Here is a 20,023-nt window from a genome sequence, read left to right as displayed (position 1 = left end):
GCACCGTGCCTTTGGCAGCAGGTAGTCCTCATACAGGAGTCACCCCCATCTGCTGTCAGAGCAGGACATGTTCACCCCTACACGTCCAAACTGCAAATGAATCACACATGAGCGAAGCCGCTGCTCTCGCCATGACTGTAATGCAGTCAGTTCTTCTTTAACTGTTACTTTTTGTGGATCACAAAACTACTTAAAAACACACACACAAAAGAAGTAACTCTGCCAGAGTCACTTTTGACTGGTCCCAAGCCTGGATAAAGGAGGAGGGTTGGAATTGGGACATTAAAAAAACAATAATTGCTAAAAGAAATTTAATTTGTAGTTCTAAATATATTCTAAATGTATTTAGGATGTTTTTTTTGTTTTTTTTTTTACTAATTTTATATCTCTTCCACGATGTTATTTCTCTCTCCTATGGCTCAGTTACAATTACATGAGCATGACCAATTATGCAATTAGGCGATGATGTCATTTAGCGACTTCTAGCAACTTTTAGGACCACCAGTAGCAATTTTCCTTACTGAGGAGTTGGCAACACTGGCTATATGCCTATACTGTTTTCATGCCTAAAGACTTGTGGTTTTCAGAGGACTGGTCTGGTATATACTAGAAGTTATATAGTATTAATAAAGAAATATTAAAGGCCTTACTATTACATTCAAACCATTCTCACATCAAAAGACAAAAAGGCTTTAAGGATAAAGACTAACCAATGTGCTTGGTACGTTTAGCGGCTGGTGCTGTTCACTCAAATCCAATAAAGAGTGCAGGCTAGCTAATTAGCAACTATGAAATGCTAGCATCCACAATGTCAGAAATGCTGCATAAACACAATGCTGGTTTAGAATAGGACTGTCTAGTTAGCTAGTTAACCAGACATGCTAACAGTTATTAGAGTAAATACATTTTTTTGTTTGTTTGTTTTAGAAAAGCCCCAAACTGTGTAAAAAGTGTTTCTTAAGCTATACTTAAATGTGCTTATCAGTGAAAAATTCCTCTACTTATCTTATTTTTCCCTTTCCTCAAGAGTTCTCCTTCACTGAATCTCTCATTTTCTTCCTCCCTTTAGTCTATTTTTTTTTCACTTGTTTACCAGGTAAAGTGTCCATCTCAGCCAGTCTGAGACAAAAAGGTGATAAATGGGCAGAAGAGCAAGCGAGGGATAGGCAGTGGGCCGGCGCCGAATGAATGAGAGAGAGCAGAGCTGATGCCAAGAGGGAGAAGGCAGCTAACGGGAGCCTGAAAGTGGATATAATGAGAATCAGGGGAGAGGAAAGAAGAGCGAGGACGAGACTGGTGAAGGGTAGAAACAAGGAAGGGTGATGTGATATATGAGGAAAAGAGTATTGTGACAGAGGGATTGAAAGTGAGGGTGAAGTCATAAATGGGGGAGAATGTAGGTGGATAAAGGTGGCTGGGGACAGAGGAAGAAAAAAGAAAGGCCGATAAAGTAGGGAGAGGGTGAAAAATGGATGGCAGGGCGAGGCCTTGGCAGAATTGATTTTGATGAGAACGCAAAGCCCTGCTCTCTCTCAGCACACGGCAGTATTTAAATCGTATATGTGCGTATACGTGCTCCTTTTTAGCAGCCATCTCAACCAGCGAGGCATTCAGACATTCACTCATTATCTCTAATAAGGATGCAACTCTGCTGAGTTCAGCTTCGCAGCATTTTTCTGTCGACTTTTTGAGGGAACTCAACTAGAGAGCATCGGTGTAAAGGGGCTGCTGTCCAATATATTTGTGCAGATAATACAATATAATTCAACAGGAAACTTTAAAATAAAAAGAAGCCTTTATCTTTAGCCAGATGATGTGTTTCGCTCCTTCTTCTGTATCCCTTGGAATAGTAACACTATGAAAATGTACACTGGATTTCTCATTTATTAATATTGTATCCACATCTGCTTAAAAGCTTAGGTAGCAAATTATGATTTCCCTTGACTTCAAATATAATCTCCATTTGTTTTTGCTTTTGAGAATTAGCTTCTTCTTATTTTACATATATATGTTTTTGTCTGCAAATCCCGAGAAAAGACTAAAACCAACAATCTGTTCGCTAATCTGCCCGCAGCGCTCACTTTTCATCCATCTGCTCCGACTGAAGACATAAACCTTTAGAACTGCCATAAACACATCTACTTTCTGTTTTTAAACATGGAACATCTGGGCAATTATGATTTTTTTTACCCACAAATGTTGCCTAATCAGGAATTAGCAGATTATATATTTTGGGGACTACTTTCAGCTGCTGTTAAGTACACACTGGTGGTAAATGGACTGGTACTTATATAGCAGTGGTCCCCAACCCCTGGGCCACGGACTGGTAATAGTCTGTGAGGCGTTTCGTAATGGGCCACGAGAGTTGAGGCTCAGGTGTGAAATTGATTGTTTTCAGGGTTTTTATCAGTTTTTATCGATATTTTTTATCGTTTTTATCATTAATTCGGTTTCCCTGGGTCTTTTCCAGTGTGTTATGAATAGGGTTATTCATACCCTACGCAAAAAAGGTTGGCGACTGCTATTAAATAGCGCTCTTTTAACTCTGACATCGGTTGTAACCGCAAGCCTCATTCACCCAGTGACTCTTTTTTCTAGATCTTGTTAGACAAGTCTTAGACAAGTGCCTTCATCTAACATTCACGCACACGATGGATGCATATTGCCCAATGTTACTTCAACACACAGACACAGGAATAAACCACCAACCTTCTGATTGGTAGATGACCCGCTCTACCTCCTGAGCCACACCCTCCCCAAAGCTAATTATAAAAGGCTATGGTTAGACATACTTTGTAGCAGGACTAATTGATTGTTGATTTTGGTCTTTTTTTAATGATTTTTTTTTACATGTTAATTAACTCCTTCCTGCATAAAATACCCTGCTGGAATCTTGAGTCGAGGCGGTTGGATCCACCCACTTATACTAGTGTGATACGATCAATACTTTGATTCCGTCATCTAAGTTCAATATGGAGCCCAATAACTTTTTTGGGAAATAAAAAAAAATACTTTAAACACACACTATGAAAAGTGTCTTCCCTTTTTTGTGTTGACTGTCATGTCTATTTTATTCATATCCTATAGCCCATTTTAACAGCAGAAGTTGACCCACGGTGCTTTAGAGACAGGCACATTTACACTCCAGATCTCCAAAAAATTCATTTTGAAAATACATGAAAAGCTGAAGGTTGTGTTTCGTTGTGTTAACTAATTATTACGGAAAGTAAAAATTATGATGATTTAGTGTTTAAAATTTGCAAATTAACGATTCATCTCATAAATCCTGACACACTGCTCTGCCCTACATAAGCTGCCTTCATAGGTCAAGAGTAGCAGTATTAGTATTGGTAATACCTGTTATGTATTAATTGGTATCGGATCAATACAAAAACTTAATCCTTCCGTCGTTGGGCCACATAAAACTGATTAGTTTGGTTGTTACATTAGACATGAATATGAATTTGAACTGTTCAACTGTCAAGAGTATTAAAGATAATGACACATGTTTAAGTTGTATTTTTAGTTATTGTAACAACTGAAAAATACACTTAGTAGCACATAGATTATATCACTATCCAGGTTTTCAGTCATCGTCAGTCAATCAAAGTGGTAACAAATTGGCTGCAACTGTGCACATGCATGGTTTTTCACGTTGTCCTGATCTTTTATCCCCGAATTAACAAGCTGGACTTAAGAGTCCCTTTAAGCGAGAAGGAAAACTCCTAAATCTAACCTTAAAAACAAATAACTGTGCGTTTTTTAATACTTCCGACCCAACAATATAATCATTCCATAATCAGGACTGGGATTGTAAGGGCTAAAACAATCACGACAGGAGAAGCACCAAACAGCAATGTGCTTATCATTGAGACATTGACACAGAGAGACAGGGAGAGAGATGAGCTGCTACACAGAGGGCTGTTATAAAGACAGAAAGGAGGTGATGCAGATGGACAGACATAGAAAAAGAGAAAGTCTTTAGCTTGTTTTGTTGTGTGCCGACTGGTTCCTGGACCAGCTATTCGTGTGTGGCAGTCTGCACTTCTGCCATCTCTGACCGATGATACAAACCTGAAGCTGACATTCATGTTTAATGATCCACTCCTGGGATTGGATGCCACCGATGTGGAGTAACTGGAACATACGGGTTAAGCAGTTCTCGTCAAGAAGAGCTTGACCGACAGCCATTTAATATCTCGTGTCTGCATCAGCCGCGATCCATTTTTGGGTTGCTACAAAAGTGAAAGGAGTTTTATCATCTGGTGTTTCCTCTTTCACTGTTTTGCAGCTTTTCATTTTGCAAGTTCACATTTGTGCCTGTTGTAGCTGCAGAGCTCTCCATTGTGTCAAGAAGAGTTTCTGTAATGGATTATCTGTTCTTGAGTATATTTTCTGAGAATGGCTTTCCGTTGGTTTCAGGATCTGAAAGAAACAGAGTCATTTTACTTAAACACCAAAAGGCTGAAGATTAGTCTGGATGATGTTTGTTTTGTGCCATTTTCAAAATGTACTTTCTTGTGTGGATAATTGCACTCAAAATTTGCTTTTTGCTCGCTTGCAATATGACCCAAGTCACCAATTAGTTAATGAGTTTATGGTCTTAATCACTAGTTTTGGATTTTGCTGAATAGAGCACGATCTTGTTTTTTTTAAATAACTGTCCCCATAACCACTAAAAAAGCAGGGTATGAGTTTAGAGTAAGCCTGTGTTTTTTACTGACAAGTCGCCAACTGATAAAAGTCCAGTATGGCCTTGTCTCTCAGTCAGACCACAGCAAAAGCGTGTCGATGGCTTCATAAAGCAGCCTTGCTTCTTAGTGATTGACAGTGATGGGAATAATAACAAGTAACGGTGTTACTAACGGCATTAATTTTATCAGTAACGAGTAATCTAACTAATTACTATTTCTATTGTTACAACGCTGTTACCGTTACTAACAAGAAAATGCGGTGCGGTCGCGTTACTATTTTCCAACAAACAGACGGCTGAAGCTGTGTTCAGCTTACCGCATCTTAAGTAGCTGTCTACGTAAGTAATCTGGGCGCAACAGCTTTAAGCAGCTGCGCACGCTCCCGCGGACGGTAATCACTTTTTGGCACAACACCTGGAGCTAAAGGGGCAAAACAATCACATGAGTGCTGCTGTTTCGCTGAGGAAGAATAAAGTAGTCGTGGTAAGCCAATTACATGACCACTTAAAGACAAAGCAACAACAAACAGTTTTTAAATTGTGCTGATAAACCAGAGTCATGATAAACAATATATACGCAGGGTTTTTTCCTCAATAATTTCGTCACATTTACTGTTTAAGTACAGTGCTAACAAGCACTCTCTGCTTATGAGCAAAAAAACAAGAAACAAAACAAAACAAAAAACAGCCCATTCGTGTTGGTGGAACGGGCATGGTTCCTGATTGGCACCATGTTGACCAATCAAAAGATGACATGGTAACATGACATTTGGTTGTTTAGGAAGAGGTGGAAGTTTTAGGAGTGAGAGAGAGAGAGAGAGAGAGATAGAAAGCAGAAAAAGAGATTTGTAACGTTTAGCGTTTTTGTAGTGTGTAGTTAATGTGTTGTCTTGTGTAGTTAGTGTGTAGTGTTGTGGATAGTTTTGCGTTGTGTGTCACAACAATGACGCGACTGCTGAATGAAAACAAGAGGCGTGATACACCTGCTGCTGTCAGGCCTGCAAGTATCAGGCTGTGATGTTCTCCTTTATAGGGGACAGAGAAAATGAGTTTTTTGGAGTGGCACAAATAATTTGTGTGGCATCTTATTTAATGCAGAACAGCTGATTGTTATGTAAATAGTTTGAAATGGTTATTTAAAGAAGGGGTAAAAGGTAAATAGCTGCAAATAACTTTGTTGTTTGCAAAACTTCTCCACATGATTTTTAAAATTGACAATTTATATTTGCATTTAAAGTTATGAAAGGGTGGAGTGCCCACTCCAGGTCGGGGATGAGTTTCTGCCCCAAGTGGAGGAGTTCAAGTATCTCGGGGTCTTGTTCGCGAGTGATGGGAGAAGGGAGCCGGAGATCGACAGACGGATCAGGGCTGCAGCTGCAGTAATGCAGAGAATGAGGATGGATGGATGGATGGAAGTTATGAAATATGATTCAATAAACATGTTTGTTGTTGTTACGATAGAACATATAACTTTTTCTACTCTGATTTTATGTTTTTTTTGTCTGATTTTAGAACAATTGTGTTAATACAGTATGTCAAAATGAAAACATGACTGTAAATTCAGACACGTGAGGTTGTGCTGAAAAGAATGATGCCAAGCAAGGCAAAGTAAATAGTTTTTAAAGGTGAAATGTGGAGGGAAAATCAAAAGTAGTTAAAAATGGCCAATTACACCCTGCACCCCAGAGGGTTACATTTTTTTCTAAAGTAACGCATTAGTTACTTTTCAAGTAATTGATTACTTTTAGAATCGTGCAACTCAGTTACTAACTCAGTTACTTTTTTGAAGAAGTAACTAGTAACTATAATTAATTACTTTTTCAAAGTAACTTGCCCAACATTGGTGATTGATGTCACTAGAGCCTGAAGGATATGGGATTTGCAAGACCGATAACAACACCAATATTTGGTGATTTTAAAAGCCCAATATTATTATATATTGGCTATTTTTTTCCTTTCAGACACATAAAACATAAACAACTTTTTAAAAAATTATAATGCGTTGTTCTATTTTTACTAATTTACGTCGTTCTTGACTCTGATCAGGTTAGTTGGTTGTTGTTTGTGGCTTTCCAAACAGCCGACAGGGAAGTTGCAGAGCTCCCTTTAGCGGACAAGCTATGCAACATCACTCATAAAATGATCAAAGGCTGTTTCTACTTTTCCGATTTTTTTTTAAAATGAACTTTTCTCTGATGCAAAAAGAATAAATTATTACATTTTTTACTGGACCTTCTCTTACCAAAGACCTGAAGACAAAGTGCTCTGCTATTGGAATTATTAGCTGAAAATGAGTTGCTGCACATCTGCCTTCATCTGATATGTTTTACCTTACCAAAGCAAGCAGCTGCAACAGATTCATATAACTAAAAAAAATGTAAGGTTACATTTTCCAGTATGTTTATAAACCACTCTATCTTATTCTTTGCTCATACTGAGGCTGATAGCTTGTGGCTAGTAAATTTTGAATAGCTTAGCTTTAGCTTTCACATTTTCTCTGTTTGCTCATTGAAAACGATCCATGTTCATCTGGGTAAAGGTGATTTTAAGTGTCTCTTTAGGTTTGTTGTTCCAAAGGTTTGTTTCAACTGATTGACCGTTCGCTAATATCAGCTTCCTGATAACTCAGTCAGGATCTACCTGCTGCAGTGACTACATCCATCTTTACATACCATCTACGCCCACAACCAAAATAAAACACAATGATACAATGACACATCAGCAAAGGGAATCAATAAATGGTCAGTCAAAGAGAAAACATTGATATCGTAACTTAATTAAGGTTGCTGCCTCAAAAAGACATAAATACATCATAAAAACACAATAAGACGGGTATTTCTGAGGTATGTAATAATATATATAATAATATAATGTGTGTATGTGTTAGTCCCCATAGGGAAATAGTTCTTCTGCATTTAACCCATTCACCCAGTGAAGCAGTGGGCAGCCACCAATGCAGCGCCCGGGGAGCAGTGTGTAGGGACGGTACCTTGCTCAGGGGTACCTCGGGGTAGCCATTCAGTGGAGTTGAACCCCCGACCTTCCGATCATGGGGCCACCACTCTACCTACTGAGCTATCCCTGAGGTATGACGTACGATGGGATCGTTTGCAGATAATAGTAAAAAAAAATTCTAGTCTCTCACCTGTCCTGAGGTTTAAGGAGTTGGTTATTGCAGAAGGTGACGCAGGGCTGATCTTAGACATTGCTTCGCAGTAACCCCCCCTGCGGGTGCTCTGGGGTACTGCACTCTGAGGAGTTCTTGGCTTTGTCCTTGTTGTTGTTGGGCTCGTTATCCTTAATGATGTCATACTGACGACAAAACAGGGCGATCACACCTGAGAGACAAATGTACATCATAATTTTCTGGTAAAATAATAACAGTAACATTTATATGATTTTATACCTTACGTGTGTGTGTGTGTGTGTGTGTGTGTGTGTGTGTATATATATATATATATATATATATTAGTGCTGTCAATAGATTAAAAAAAAAAACTAACTAATCTCACAATTTTCTGTTATTAATTGCGATTAATCTCAATTACTTTATTAATAGCCTGGCTCCAATTACATTTTTTCATTCTTTATATTTTAAGATTGTAACAGACATTTATGCAACACAATGAAGTAAATGCAGAATAAACACAGAGAATGTATGCTGAAATTCAAAGAGAATTTTAATGGTTTTCATCAATCTTTAACACAGTGAAAACTTACAAAAAACCTTTAAGGCCATCAACAGTGACTGAACCCAGGCCTACAGGTTAAAGTGAATATCATAACAATAAAGGGTGCACAAAACTCAGTATTTAAAACACAAAAAGACACGACTGAAAACCCAGAATGTTGAACATTTTTCACTTCAAAGGAGCAATCTGGATTAGTCCTTCTTTGCACTCAGCCAGTTACTGAGGCAGACTATTCTGTTTACATTGTCTGATGACAAAGAAGCACGCTTCTTTTGAATGATGTGACCTGAGAGTGAGAATAATCTCTCACAAGGCACTGTGGTTGCAGGGGTTGACAGGTACTTGCGTGCAATAGGTGCCAGCCTGGCATGTGCTCCTTCTCTCTTTAACCACCACTGTAGTGGACACTCTCCTATGTCAATTTTGGGCTCTGCTTTGTACAGATTCAGACAGCAGTCTATAGCATCTTCCTCTTCCTCTGTATCTGAATCAGGAGAACCCAGCAAGCAGATGGACATCTTGCTCTTCTTTGGTGAGGGTTCCTCTGTTGTCTGAGCAGATGGTTGGTGTGCATCCGTCTCTGACATCAGAAGGTCATGTACTGATGCCCACACCTCTCTTCTTTCATTTTTGGAAAGGCATTTAAGGTCTTTAAACCTGGGATCAAGGGCAGTAGCGATCTTCAGCCATGTGAGATTGCTGCTGTCCCTCCGCTGAGCTAGGTCTGTGGTAAAAATCTTCTTAAACCTCAAAACGTAGACTGGGTCATCATCTGAGGGCTCCATAATCCTGAACAAATGACACAAGGCTGGCAACACCATGGAACAAGAGACATACCGCTCTCCTCCCAGCAGTTCGGTAACATATCTGCAATAGAAAGATCAAGTCTGTATTTTTTTATTAATCACACAGAGACAAACATAAATACCACATATGAAAATACACAGAGAGGTGGAGGTGGAGAACATACTTGAAAACAAAGCTAGAATGCAAAGATAGACACACAATCATGAGAAACAAAATGATTTACCTGCAAGGTTCCAGTAGTTCCTCCAGCTTTTGCAGTCTGTCAAGCTCCTGGTCAGTCAACATAGTCACCTTGCTGTTTTGTTGAGTCAGGATGGTGGTCAGCCCAAATTTGTTTCTCTGGATCCGCTTGATCATCTCTAGGGTGGAGTTCCATCTTGTTGGAACGTCCTGAACAAGCGGTTCTGTTTGATGTCCATGTGCAGCTTGCTGTGCCTTTAATTCCTGAGCGTTTGCTGGACTATGCTTAAAATGTCCAACAATCTTGCGACATTTGGCCAGAGCCCTTTCAAATGCGCTGTCATTAAGAGAAACTGTGACCGTTCTTTGCAGAATGTGGGCCATGCAGGGCATGTGTTCAAATGGAAGTAGTCTGGCGGCTGCAACCATGTTACGAGCACTGTCGGTGCCAAGCGTGGTTACCTTGTCCTTGATTTTCCATTCGTTTGCAACATTCAGAAAATGGTCAGCACACGCCTCAGCATAGTGTCTCTCTTCAGTTTTACTCACTGTTAGTGCAAACGATTGCATAGTCCAGTCGTTATCAATAAAATGCGCCATGACCCCCAAGTAATTATCGTTGTTCACCGAAGTCCAGTGGTCTCCGGTGAGAGCGACATTCCTTACTTGCACAAGCTTGCTGGACTGCTGAGCCCTCTGGTCCCCATACAAAGTGTGCAGTCTCGACACAATGGTTCCTCTCGAGGGCAGATTGTAACACACATCTCCTGATGCAGCACGAATGACTTCTCTCAGTCTATCATCTTCTACTATGCTAACTGGTCGGCAGTTTTTAGCTATCCAAACAACCAAGGAATTGGTTACCTTTTCTCTCACATTTTTTGTTATTCGTCCACAAGCACCATACTCCTGAAGCGTAGACTGGCGAGGTCCCGTAGAGGTGGATTCAGTTGGGTGTTTTGCTCTCAGGTGATACGCCAGTGATGAACTGCTTCTGTGGTACTTGAATTCAGCTTTGCAAATTGTGCATATTACTCTCGTTTTGTCCAACAAACCATCAGGCAACTTCTTAAAGAGAAACTTTCCACCCAAAAGTCCGCCCTCGTCCATGCTTGCGTGTGTTAGCTAGTGTTAGCTAGATAGTAGCATGGTGTCACTTCTTCTTCTAATCATTTCTGTCAGGCCAAACACCAGCATAGCACACTGTTGCCCCCTCCTCCAGAGGTGCTCATGAATTTAAAGGTCTTAGATTACAGGAAATTAATAAAAAAACAAAATCAGCGTTAATTTTTTTTAATGCATTAAACATTTCGCGTTGATCTTAACAATTAACGCGATAATTTTGACAGCACTAATATATATATATATTTAGTATCTATACATAACCAAATCTAATTTTTCATACACTTAACAAAGTTTATGAACGTAGTTAAATATAACCCAAATTTGGAGGGAGAAAAACCCAAAACATTAGCAACAAGAGAAAGCAAAACTGGATCTGGATGAAAGGAGGAGATGCTGTGGGACTGAGGGAGATCACTTTACACATTTTGTTTGCCAAAAATTATTGAGTGGCAGTGCGATCTCATAATTCAAATCATATTTTTGTAATAAAAATAAACCCCACTGCTGCTTTATATGGATGCCACAAAGTCTTAGGCAGGTGGGTGCATGTAAAATCATAACTCCATGAAGTTCTCTGCCTTTTCCATAAGAGGTTTAAAATGCACTGCAATGAAATGTTCTGCATACTTAGGGGAGCGTCCCATGGGTCTGCTATACTTTAGTGGCAGAAGACGCTAATAACAGCACTAGGAAGCTGTAGGCTACGGCGCCTCTCGTGCTTACCACATTCAGAGAGGCATGAACACCAGGCAATCATTTCTAAATGTGAATCTGGATGTTAACCAGAAAGGTGCAAAGAGCAGAAAAAAATACATTACTCTGTGTGTTGCCTGATTTCTTGTCCAAGAACATCCTCCTTCCAATCAATCCAGCATGGTATTATTTCATGCTTTTCCACACTTGGTTCTCGCCATAATAGATGAAATTAATCTGAAAGAGCTACAGCTTTTTATTTTTATTTTTTAAATGAGCACATTCCCTTGTATTACTCTTGACTCCTGTTTCTGCTGTAGATACATTAAGAGCCTTATTCTTGTTATATGGCAAACACAGCTCCACTGGCTAATGCTGAGAAAAACTTCAGTGCTACAATTCATATTGGGTCATTTAATATTATCCCTGATGATAAAGACTGCGAAAGGGTGTCAGACGTCAGCCCAGCAAAGACTCCAATCTGGCCCACTGGACAGCTTTAGAAAATGTGACGGAGAGTGTAAATGTTGGACTTTTAAAATGTATTTTAATACGTTTAGTGCTTTTCCTACTGATAAAGACCATTCATACTACACCAAAGTAATTAAGTAACAGATAAATAGTTATAAGACAGAAAAAGTCTTGTTTTAGTCACTCAGTTAGACATTGATCACCTCTTGTAAAACAGTTTGTTAGAAACTTTGCTGACAAGCTGATAAAATAGCCCGATTTAAACCAAAACGTGAAAACATGAAAATAGTTTTCTTTCAGCAGCTGCAAGATATGATACATGCTACTGATGTGTCAATAAAGCCATTCAAATGGGGCTGAGAGAAACAGAGACACAGGCAGCGTGAAATGAGCAGATGGTGATATGAAAGTGATGTTGAGATAGCCACATGGAGCTTGCCTTCAAGTCAGGGAGATTAAAAACATGGCATAGGAGTTACAGATGCGACGGCAGATAGCGAACAAGCGCGGAGAAAAGGAGAAAGGGAATAATTCATGAAGGTGGGGGAGCACGTGGAGGGTGCAATCCAGGCCTGAATGGGCTCCAGCCTCAGTGGTTCTGCTTATGTCAGCCTCCGCTCATCTGATCACTGCTATACCAAAGAGTGAGATGGGATATCTTGCTGTGATATCCCCCAAGCATTCCCCACAGGCCCAATTAAAAAGTGAAAAACATAATTCGCCTCCTTCACTTTCAGTTTTTTTTTCACTATGCCCTCGTTTTTTCTTTTTTTCCTCTTTTCTCAAAACTCGATTGACTCAGTTTTTCTCTCTTTTCTATCTCCCAACTGTCTTTGAATCCACGTCTCATGTCCTCTCACGGCTAATAGGCAGTGGAGATCCAGGTCTCCTGCAGAGTACTGTGTGTACTGTATATACCTTATACAGTATTTGGGCCATATTTGTATATCATTGCACTTGGTGAAGTGGGTTAGGAAGCGATATTTATAGCTGCATGTGTGAAACAGTGTTGAGACGCATCATACAACTAATAACTAGAAGAAGAAGTAACAATTCTTGTATGTGGATGTGTCATTTAGTCTACTTTTTCCACAGCAAAGCACTTAACCTTGAGTGAAAAAGTGAACTGTGATATAAAATTCATTTCAATGTAAAGTCCTCTGTTATTGAGCAACAGCTCGCTATAAAGAATGAGTCAGAGTTTCTGCAGCTGGTAGGAAGTACAACTGACTATGGTCGTATATGTCAGCGGTCCACAACCTTTTTTGGTCCATGGACCAGTTTGATGTCAGATATATTTTCACGGACCGGTGTTGCGGATAAATACAACTAAATAAAATGATATGACCGAGACAAAAACTGTGGTATTTTGTAAATATAATAATAAACACAAATTCACTGTGTAATTGTGTAACTTTATTAGCAGCGTCCTCCTGAAATGCACCAACAATATTGAGAGTAACATCCTCCTCTCTGCCCCTTAATGCGCTCTGGTTGCTATGGTAACGCGTAAATATTTCTTTCAATATAAGACGCACAATTACAACACAGGAAAAGAACCAGGGAAACCGAGTTAACGATGAAAAACCCTGAAAACCATAAATTTCACACTCGAGCCTCAACTCTCACAGACCAGTACGGTCCGTGGCCCAGAGGTTGGGGACCGCTGGTTTATGGGACTGTGTGGGTAATCCCCAGAGGATGAATCTTTGCCCCTTTAACAGACAGATACATTACACTAGTTTATGTAACTCTGCTCAATAGTGATAACAGGATGAGTTTTATTTATATATTTATTTTTTGGTTCTGACACTGAGTGGAGAGTTGCACACAGATTACAGATTGTTTGCAGAAGACAGATATTCAAATCCATTCAATTCATACAGTGCTGAATGGCAACAGCTGTCACCTCAAAGCACTTTTTTAATGTAAGATAAAGATCCTACAAATATTAAAGAGGAAACCCCCAACAATCAGATGATCCCCATATGAGAAAGCACTCTGTGACAGTGAGAAGGAAAAACTCCCTTTTAACAGGAAGAAACCCCAGTAGTGACCAGTGGGGTGAGGGGGAAAATGCACACATGCAAGAGAGCCAGAGATGAAAATGAATTAAAATGAGTGATAAAAACACCAGGAAAGTAAAAAAGAGTGAATAAGAAATACTCAATGCATCATGGGAATGCCTAGCAGACTAAGCCTGCAGGGATCATAAGTAAGCTTGCAGTCTGAGAGTAAAGAGAAGAAAGATGTCAGCTGTGTAATTTCCTGTTGAGGTTATGATCTAAGTTGCTCTACCTAACTACAACCGGCTATTCCAGAGTTTCCAGAGTCAAACTAGCAACACATTGATGTTTTTAGTCATTATTATTATTTCCCTTATCTTTCCAATGGCTCACCGCAGCAGACTGATCCAGATGTTTGATTTGACAGGGCTTTATGGAGGATATCCTTCCTGACGCAACCCTCGTACTCATGGTTCCAAGATGAACCTTTCTTAAGGTTTAGTTGACAAACAGAATTTTCCTTCTCACATGATGATTTCAACTGATTTCAAGCAAACTGTCTCACCGTCACAATGTCAAAGATCTTTTGACATGTAATCTAGCAGAACCATCAGTGCTTTACATTTAGCATTTAGCATAGAAGCAAGGTCAAAACAAAATGGAGAAAATGGTAAATATGGTAGAATCCTAATGTTAGCATTTAGCTTGAAGCAGCATTAAGGTTAGCATCATCACAGAGCTGCTCGCAGGGCTGTAAGTTTAGTCTTGTTACTAGACAATGTTTTACAGACGGGTGGTTATAGATTGCTAGAAATCAATCCCTGACTCCTACAGTCCTCGTGCCAACGTATCCAGTAATAAATCCTGACACACACCATTGTATCCACTGGAATACAGTGACTGGTTGGGGAGACCGGTCTCGCCACAGTAGTGATGTGTCGGTTGCAAACGAAACGGCTCTTAGAGCCGACTCTTTGAAGAGAATGACGTGAGCCGACTCCTTATTGGCTCCTTTCTCTCACCCTCTCTCTCGCACTTTCGCACTCTCTTCACTCTGCACACGAGCCTTGTGCTTTGCTTTCAAAACACGTAAAAACTCCAAAACACGTAAAAGCTTTTGTTACCTAGTGGCTACACAAGCCAGGAAGTACCAACGACCGGATTTGGTGTGTGGTAGTAACAGGTAAATGAACATTTTTTTGAATTATTTGAATATATATATGAGTGCTTGTGTATAAATACACAAACAATACACATATGCTTTCAATTGTGTAATTTAAGTGATCTAGGTAGCTCTGTTTTGGAAGTTCAGTTAACGCTAGAAATGTGTTTTGGAGTTTTTACGTGCTTTGTCTCAAGGGGCCACCGCATATATTTATATATAAACATATATACACTCAACAAAAATATAAACGCAACACCTTTGTTACTGCTCCCATTCCCCATGGGATGGACGTAGAGACCTAAAATTCATTCCAGATACACAATATAACCATCCCTCCCAAACAGTGGTCACAAATCAGTCCAAATGTGTGGTAGTGGGCACATCTGCTATATTGAGATAATCCATCCCACCTCACAGGTGTGCCACATCAGGATGCTGATCTGACATCATGAGTAGTGCACAGGTGTACCTCAGACTGCCCACAACAAAAGGCCACCCTGGAATGTGCAGTTTTGTCTCACAGCAAAATGCCACAGATGCCACAAGCAATGAGGGAGCGTGCAATTGGCATGCTGACAGCAGGAATGTCAACCAGATCTGTCGCCCGTGCATTGAATGTTCATTTCTCAACCACAAGCCGTCACCACAGGCGTTTCAGAGAATATGGCAGCACATCCAACCGGCCTCACAACCGCAGACCTCGTGTAACCACACCAGCCCAGGACCTCCACATCCAGCAGGTTCACCTCCAAGATCGTCTGAGACCAGCCACCCAGACAGCTGCTGGAACAATTGGTTTGCACAACCAAACAATTTCTGCACAAACTGTCAGAAACCATCTCAGGGACGCTCAACTGCATGCCCGTCGTCCTCATCAGGGTCTTGACCTGACTCCAGCTCGTCGCCGTAACAGACTTGTGTGGGCAAATGCTCACATTCGATGGCGTCTGGCACGTTGGAGAGGTGTGCGCTTCACGGATGAATCATGGTTCACATTGTTCAGGGCAGATGGCAGCTGAGAATGTCCCAGTTCTTGCATGGCCAGCATACTCACCGGACATGTCACCCATTGAGCATGTTCGGGATGTGCTTGACCGGCGTATACGACAGCGTGTACCAGTTCCCACGAATATCCAACAACCTCGCACAGCCATTGAAGTGGAGTGGACCAACATTCCACAGGCCACAATTGACAATCTGATAGACTCCATGCGACGATGTGTTGTACTGCATGAGGCAAATGGTGGTCACACCAGATACTGACCGGTTCTGGGTCCCCAGACCCCCAATAGCGCAAAAAACTGCACATTCCAGGGTGGCCTTTTGTTGTGGGCAGTCTGAGGTACACCTGTGCACTACTCATGATGTCAGATCAGCATCCTGATGTGGCACACCTGTGAGGTGGGATGGATTATCTCAATATAGCAGATGTGCCCACTACCACACATTTGGACTGATTTGTGACCACTGTTTGGGAGGGATAGTTATATTGTGTATCTGGAATGAATTTTAGGTCTCTACGTCCATCCCATGGGGAATGGGAGCAGTAACAAAGGTGTTGCGTTTATATTTTTGTTGAGTGTAAATAAAACCACATTTTTTGCATTAGTAATTCCTTTTGTGTATAATTTTATATTGTCGTTAATAATAAATTAATTAAAACAACAAAACAACCTGAAGAGCAGGTTGGGAGCCAAAAGAGTCGGCTCTTTTTAGTGAGCAGAGCCGAAAGAGCCGATTCTCTAAAAAGAGCCGGAAATCCCATCACTACTCCCCAGTGGTTGCAGCAGATGGCCCCGCCCCTCCCTGAGCCTGGTTTTGCCGGATGTTTCTTCCTGCTAAAAGGAAGTTTTTCTTTCCCACTATCGCCAATGTGCTTGCTCATAGGGGGTCATATGCTTGTTGGGTTTTTCTCTGTATCTATTATCGTAGGGTCTACTGTACAATATAAAGCACCTTGAGGTGGCTGTTGTTGTGATTTGGCGCTGTATAAATAAAATTGAATTGAATTGAATGTGTGTGAATTTGTGTTTAAATGATTGAGACTTGTAATAAGAAACACTTACTGAATAGAAAGGTACCATAAATAAGTACCGTCCATCTTACGTGCATTATCCATGTCATGGGAATATTAAGGAAGCAGTCAGGTTTGATAATAACAGGAGACTTGCTATGTACCAGCACCATTTATAACATAATAAAGGAAGTATGTATGTTGCTTTACATAAACACATCTTCGATACGCATTTTCCTATAAGAGCTGCTTGTCTGCTGATAAGCCTTTAGCTTATTTTTTGCAGTTGTTTCCTGTTGATGAGTTTATCAAACTGAGACTTGGATTTGATGCGTTGCCGCCCAAATTCACACTAGCTATCTTTACATCATCTCGAAGGCCCTGCAGGCGTCTGGCACTCATTACAGAGGGATGATACCGCAGCCACTGTTTCTCTTAACAGGAACATTTGCCCAAAGACAGTGGATTCCTACGAGGTCCGTGGTGACAAATGTGCATCACTGAACAGAAATATTACCTGCCCACATGACGAGCACCACTACGATGATGATGAGTTCTCCCGCCCTCAGCTGGGCAGCATCGCCGACCTCCTCCATCGTCACCTCGTCTGGAGAGAGAACACAGAAACGTGAGCACAGTCAACAGAGCGTCGGTGAGGATGCTGCGATTCATCGTCCCACATACTCTGAAAATCTGCAGGGAAAGATAAAAGAATCAAGCAGGGTGACAAGAGAGCAGAGAGGCTGACTGGTGTAAATTCCCCACTCTGGTCAGTGTAATTAAAGCTAAGTGAGAGCAGAGGTCCGCAGAGACAGAGTAAGCAGGATCCCTACCCCATCACTCACTGTGTTCCTCTTGCTGACAGCACTCTGGCAGCCGCAGCTTAAAACCAATCAGTGGGTTAAAGGTTTGAACACAGTTTGGACTACAACCGCTTCCTCCCTGCTGCCAACACAAGGCCTTATGCTACCTCCCATATACCCTTAGTCAAGCAGCCTTCCTTCCTCCACCTTCTTCCCCAGCCTGCTTCCCCTGGGTCAGTCTGTTATCTAAAGGGTAAAAAACATGAAAAAAAAAACTGAATAAAGACATCACTGTCAATACTTTGTCTGGGCTTGCATCCTAAGTTGATGTGCATATCCCCAAAGGAAGTGCTGACCACACACTGGTTGAAGGGGGCTGATCTTAAAGGTGTACAGTACTCTTTATGGAGCTGACAGCAAAGAAAACCTCGGTGCAATAAAACCAAATGGACCAGCCGTTGCTGACAATACAAGACACTGATATGTTTGATTTCTATTACACTTTGAAGTGATAAAACGTGACAGAACCAGCAATTCATCAAACAGGCTACCATCTGAACGTGTTTAAGGACGAGCATCACTTTTATTGCAATTTAGTTATTTACTGGGAAGTCTTCGATTTGCTCACAGCTGTCCGCTATTTTTTTTTTTAAATTTCAAACTATGACAGGTAAGTGCAGCTGTGGCCTCTAAGGAAGGGGTGCGTTTCATCCCCACTTGTGGTCTCTTCAGGTCACCGTTTTGCCGTTTGGAGTCGGGGATGATGATTTTGACACTTCTGTGTTCTGGCTTGCTCAAAACTCTGCTGTTTCCATGGTGATCCCTCTAAGCTCAAACTAAGTCCCTAGGGTTGCGCAGAGGAAAGGTTATACTCTAATAAGTTGCTAGGAGCAGATTATATGTTTATGTTGCGAGGGCAGACCCAAAGCTACGAGGAGAGGTGTGGAGATATCAGCCAACAGACGAGCTGAACACTCGGCAGCCTTGAGGTTGCTCCCTTGGCAAGTGTTGGTAACATTAGCATCAGCCATCGAGCCCCTTGAGACATGAAGAGTCAGGCGTAAGCTCTCTACTTCAGATTAATGGCTACAGGAAATACCTGCTAATTAATGGTATGTAGCATACAAATGAATACAGCTTCACTCAGCACAACTAGAACTTTGACTTCTTAGAAAGGCTGTTAGTACAGTTAAGTACACAAAAAGTATTATCAAAGTACTCAAAATATGACATTATTTAAGAATTTTGCAATATGCTGAGTATTGCAATTTATCATGTTTTTCAGCTGCAAATTATGTAAATGAAGTCAAACTTTTTCAGTTTCTGTTTTATCCAATAAGATAAAGTTATTTCATTTCAGTTTTTTCTTCTACTAAAACCTGCCAAATGCTGTTATAAGTCAGTCAGATATCAGTCTGTGACTGAGTGGGAACATTTTTTAATTTTGATCCACTGCTGAATTTGTAAGTTTGCTCAATTACAAAAAAACAGTCTCTACATTTTTATAAAAGTTTAAATCTAATGGAGAGAGACAGAATATCAACCAATAATCTGTGAAAACCCCCCCACTTCACATAAATGTTATGGATTGATTTTAACATCAATGAGTGAAGTCAGTCCCTACAACCTCGTTCGGATTCTGTGTTGGATGGTTTTGCAGGTGAGCAGATTTAATTCAAGTTTGCTCGGCTAACATTATCTCAGAATGCTGGTGAATGAGATGAGCCTTCTTGTTCATAGTGTTCCCAGAATATTTGAATTACCTAATAAAATACTGATATTTAGTTTTCTGTAGTGATACAATATCACCAAACAAACTATCGCCATACTGTGCTGTATCAATATCTCCCCCTACCCCTAATAGAAAGCCACATTATTTTTTAGATGGTTAAAAGAAGTTGCATATTTTTCCAAAAGGCAGGAATGCTCCTCGCAGCCTGAGTTAGCTTGGCCACGCCCATGAAAATGCAGTTCTTAGGCCCTAAACAAATGAGCTATGAAAACCCAAACTGGTTTTTATACCAGTATGTAAACATGTTTGTTTCTGCAGGTTATTTTGATAGCTAAAGGCTCTCTTATTAATCTGTTTTGGGAGCTAGCCTCAACTGAGCATTCAAGGAAATGCAGTTTGTGGAATTTCTGCATTAGCTTAATGCCGTTGTATGTAGGATCAAAATATTCAAAGAAAATACAGAATGTAGCGTTCATGTGAAACTACATATTCTGGCTGCATTAAGAGAAAAAAAATATTATTGATCATTTTGTCAAGTCAAAACTTCAAAATTCTATTTTGAGGCAAAAGTCCAAACCTGCTGCAGTTTAAATGGGAAGGCACTGGTTTTAGTGGGAAGCTTCCAGACTGCATGAATGAGTG

The 20,023-nt window shown here is 40.5% G+C and overlaps 2 protein-coding genes across 2 annotated transcripts in view; both read right to left on the bottom strand.

Annotated features, from left to right (window-relative positions):
• Positions 1 to 3,977: 3,977 nt before the first annotated feature.
• The window catches only part of fndc5b (fibronectin type III domain containing 5b), a 33,261-nt gene continuing 17,215 nt past the window's right edge, over positions 3,978 to 20,023 (bottom strand). Inside the window, exons 4-6 of the mRNA XM_085396173.1 lie at positions 17,364 to 17,453; positions 7,839 to 8,031; positions 3,978 to 4,425 (exon numbers count right to left, since the gene is read on the bottom strand). Coding sequence (XP_085252299.1) covers positions 7,892 to 8,031; positions 17,364 to 17,453 — 230 coding nt within the window. The 3' untranslated portion in view covers positions 3,978 to 4,425; positions 7,839 to 7,891. The remainder of the gene's footprint in view (positions 4,426 to 7,838; positions 8,032 to 17,363; positions 17,454 to 20,023) is intronic.
• On the bottom strand, positions 8,447 to 10,491 carry LOC146644314 (E3 SUMO-protein ligase ZBED1-like). Its single transcript, XM_085396172.1, has 2 exons — positions 9,416 to 10,491; positions 8,447 to 9,252 (listed from the first exon to the last, which is right to left on the bottom strand). The coding sequence occupies exons 1-2, from the start codon at positions 10,480 to 10,482 to the stop codon at positions 8,577 to 8,579; spliced, it is 1,743 nt and encodes a 580-aa protein (XP_085252298.1). The 5' UTR covers positions 10,483 to 10,491; the 3' UTR covers positions 8,447 to 8,576.

The sequence above is a fragment of the Rhamphochromis longiceps genome, linkage group LG22, assembly GCF_057381845.1.
Source record: "Rhamphochromis longiceps isolate RC_006_pf linkage group LG22, R_longiceps_female_GT1.1, whole genome shotgun sequence".
In the NCBI taxonomy this organism is placed as follows: Eukaryota; Metazoa; Chordata; class Actinopteri; order Cichliformes; family Cichlidae; genus Rhamphochromis; species Rhamphochromis longiceps.
This window is presented reverse-complemented; position numbering and strand designations above follow the sequence as displayed.

What these genes read in the sequence shown, in the direction of transcription:
- LOC146644314 (XM_085396172.1), bottom strand. Translation starts at nt 10,482, where the DNA reads ATGGACGAGGGCGGACTTTTGGGTGGAAAGTTTCTCTTTAAGAAGTTG. An exon ending in GAACTACTGGAACCTTGCAG is followed by an intron (nt 9,253 to 9,415) that starts GTAAATCATTTT and finishes TTTCTATTGCAG; the next exon opens with ATATGTTACCGAACTGCTGG.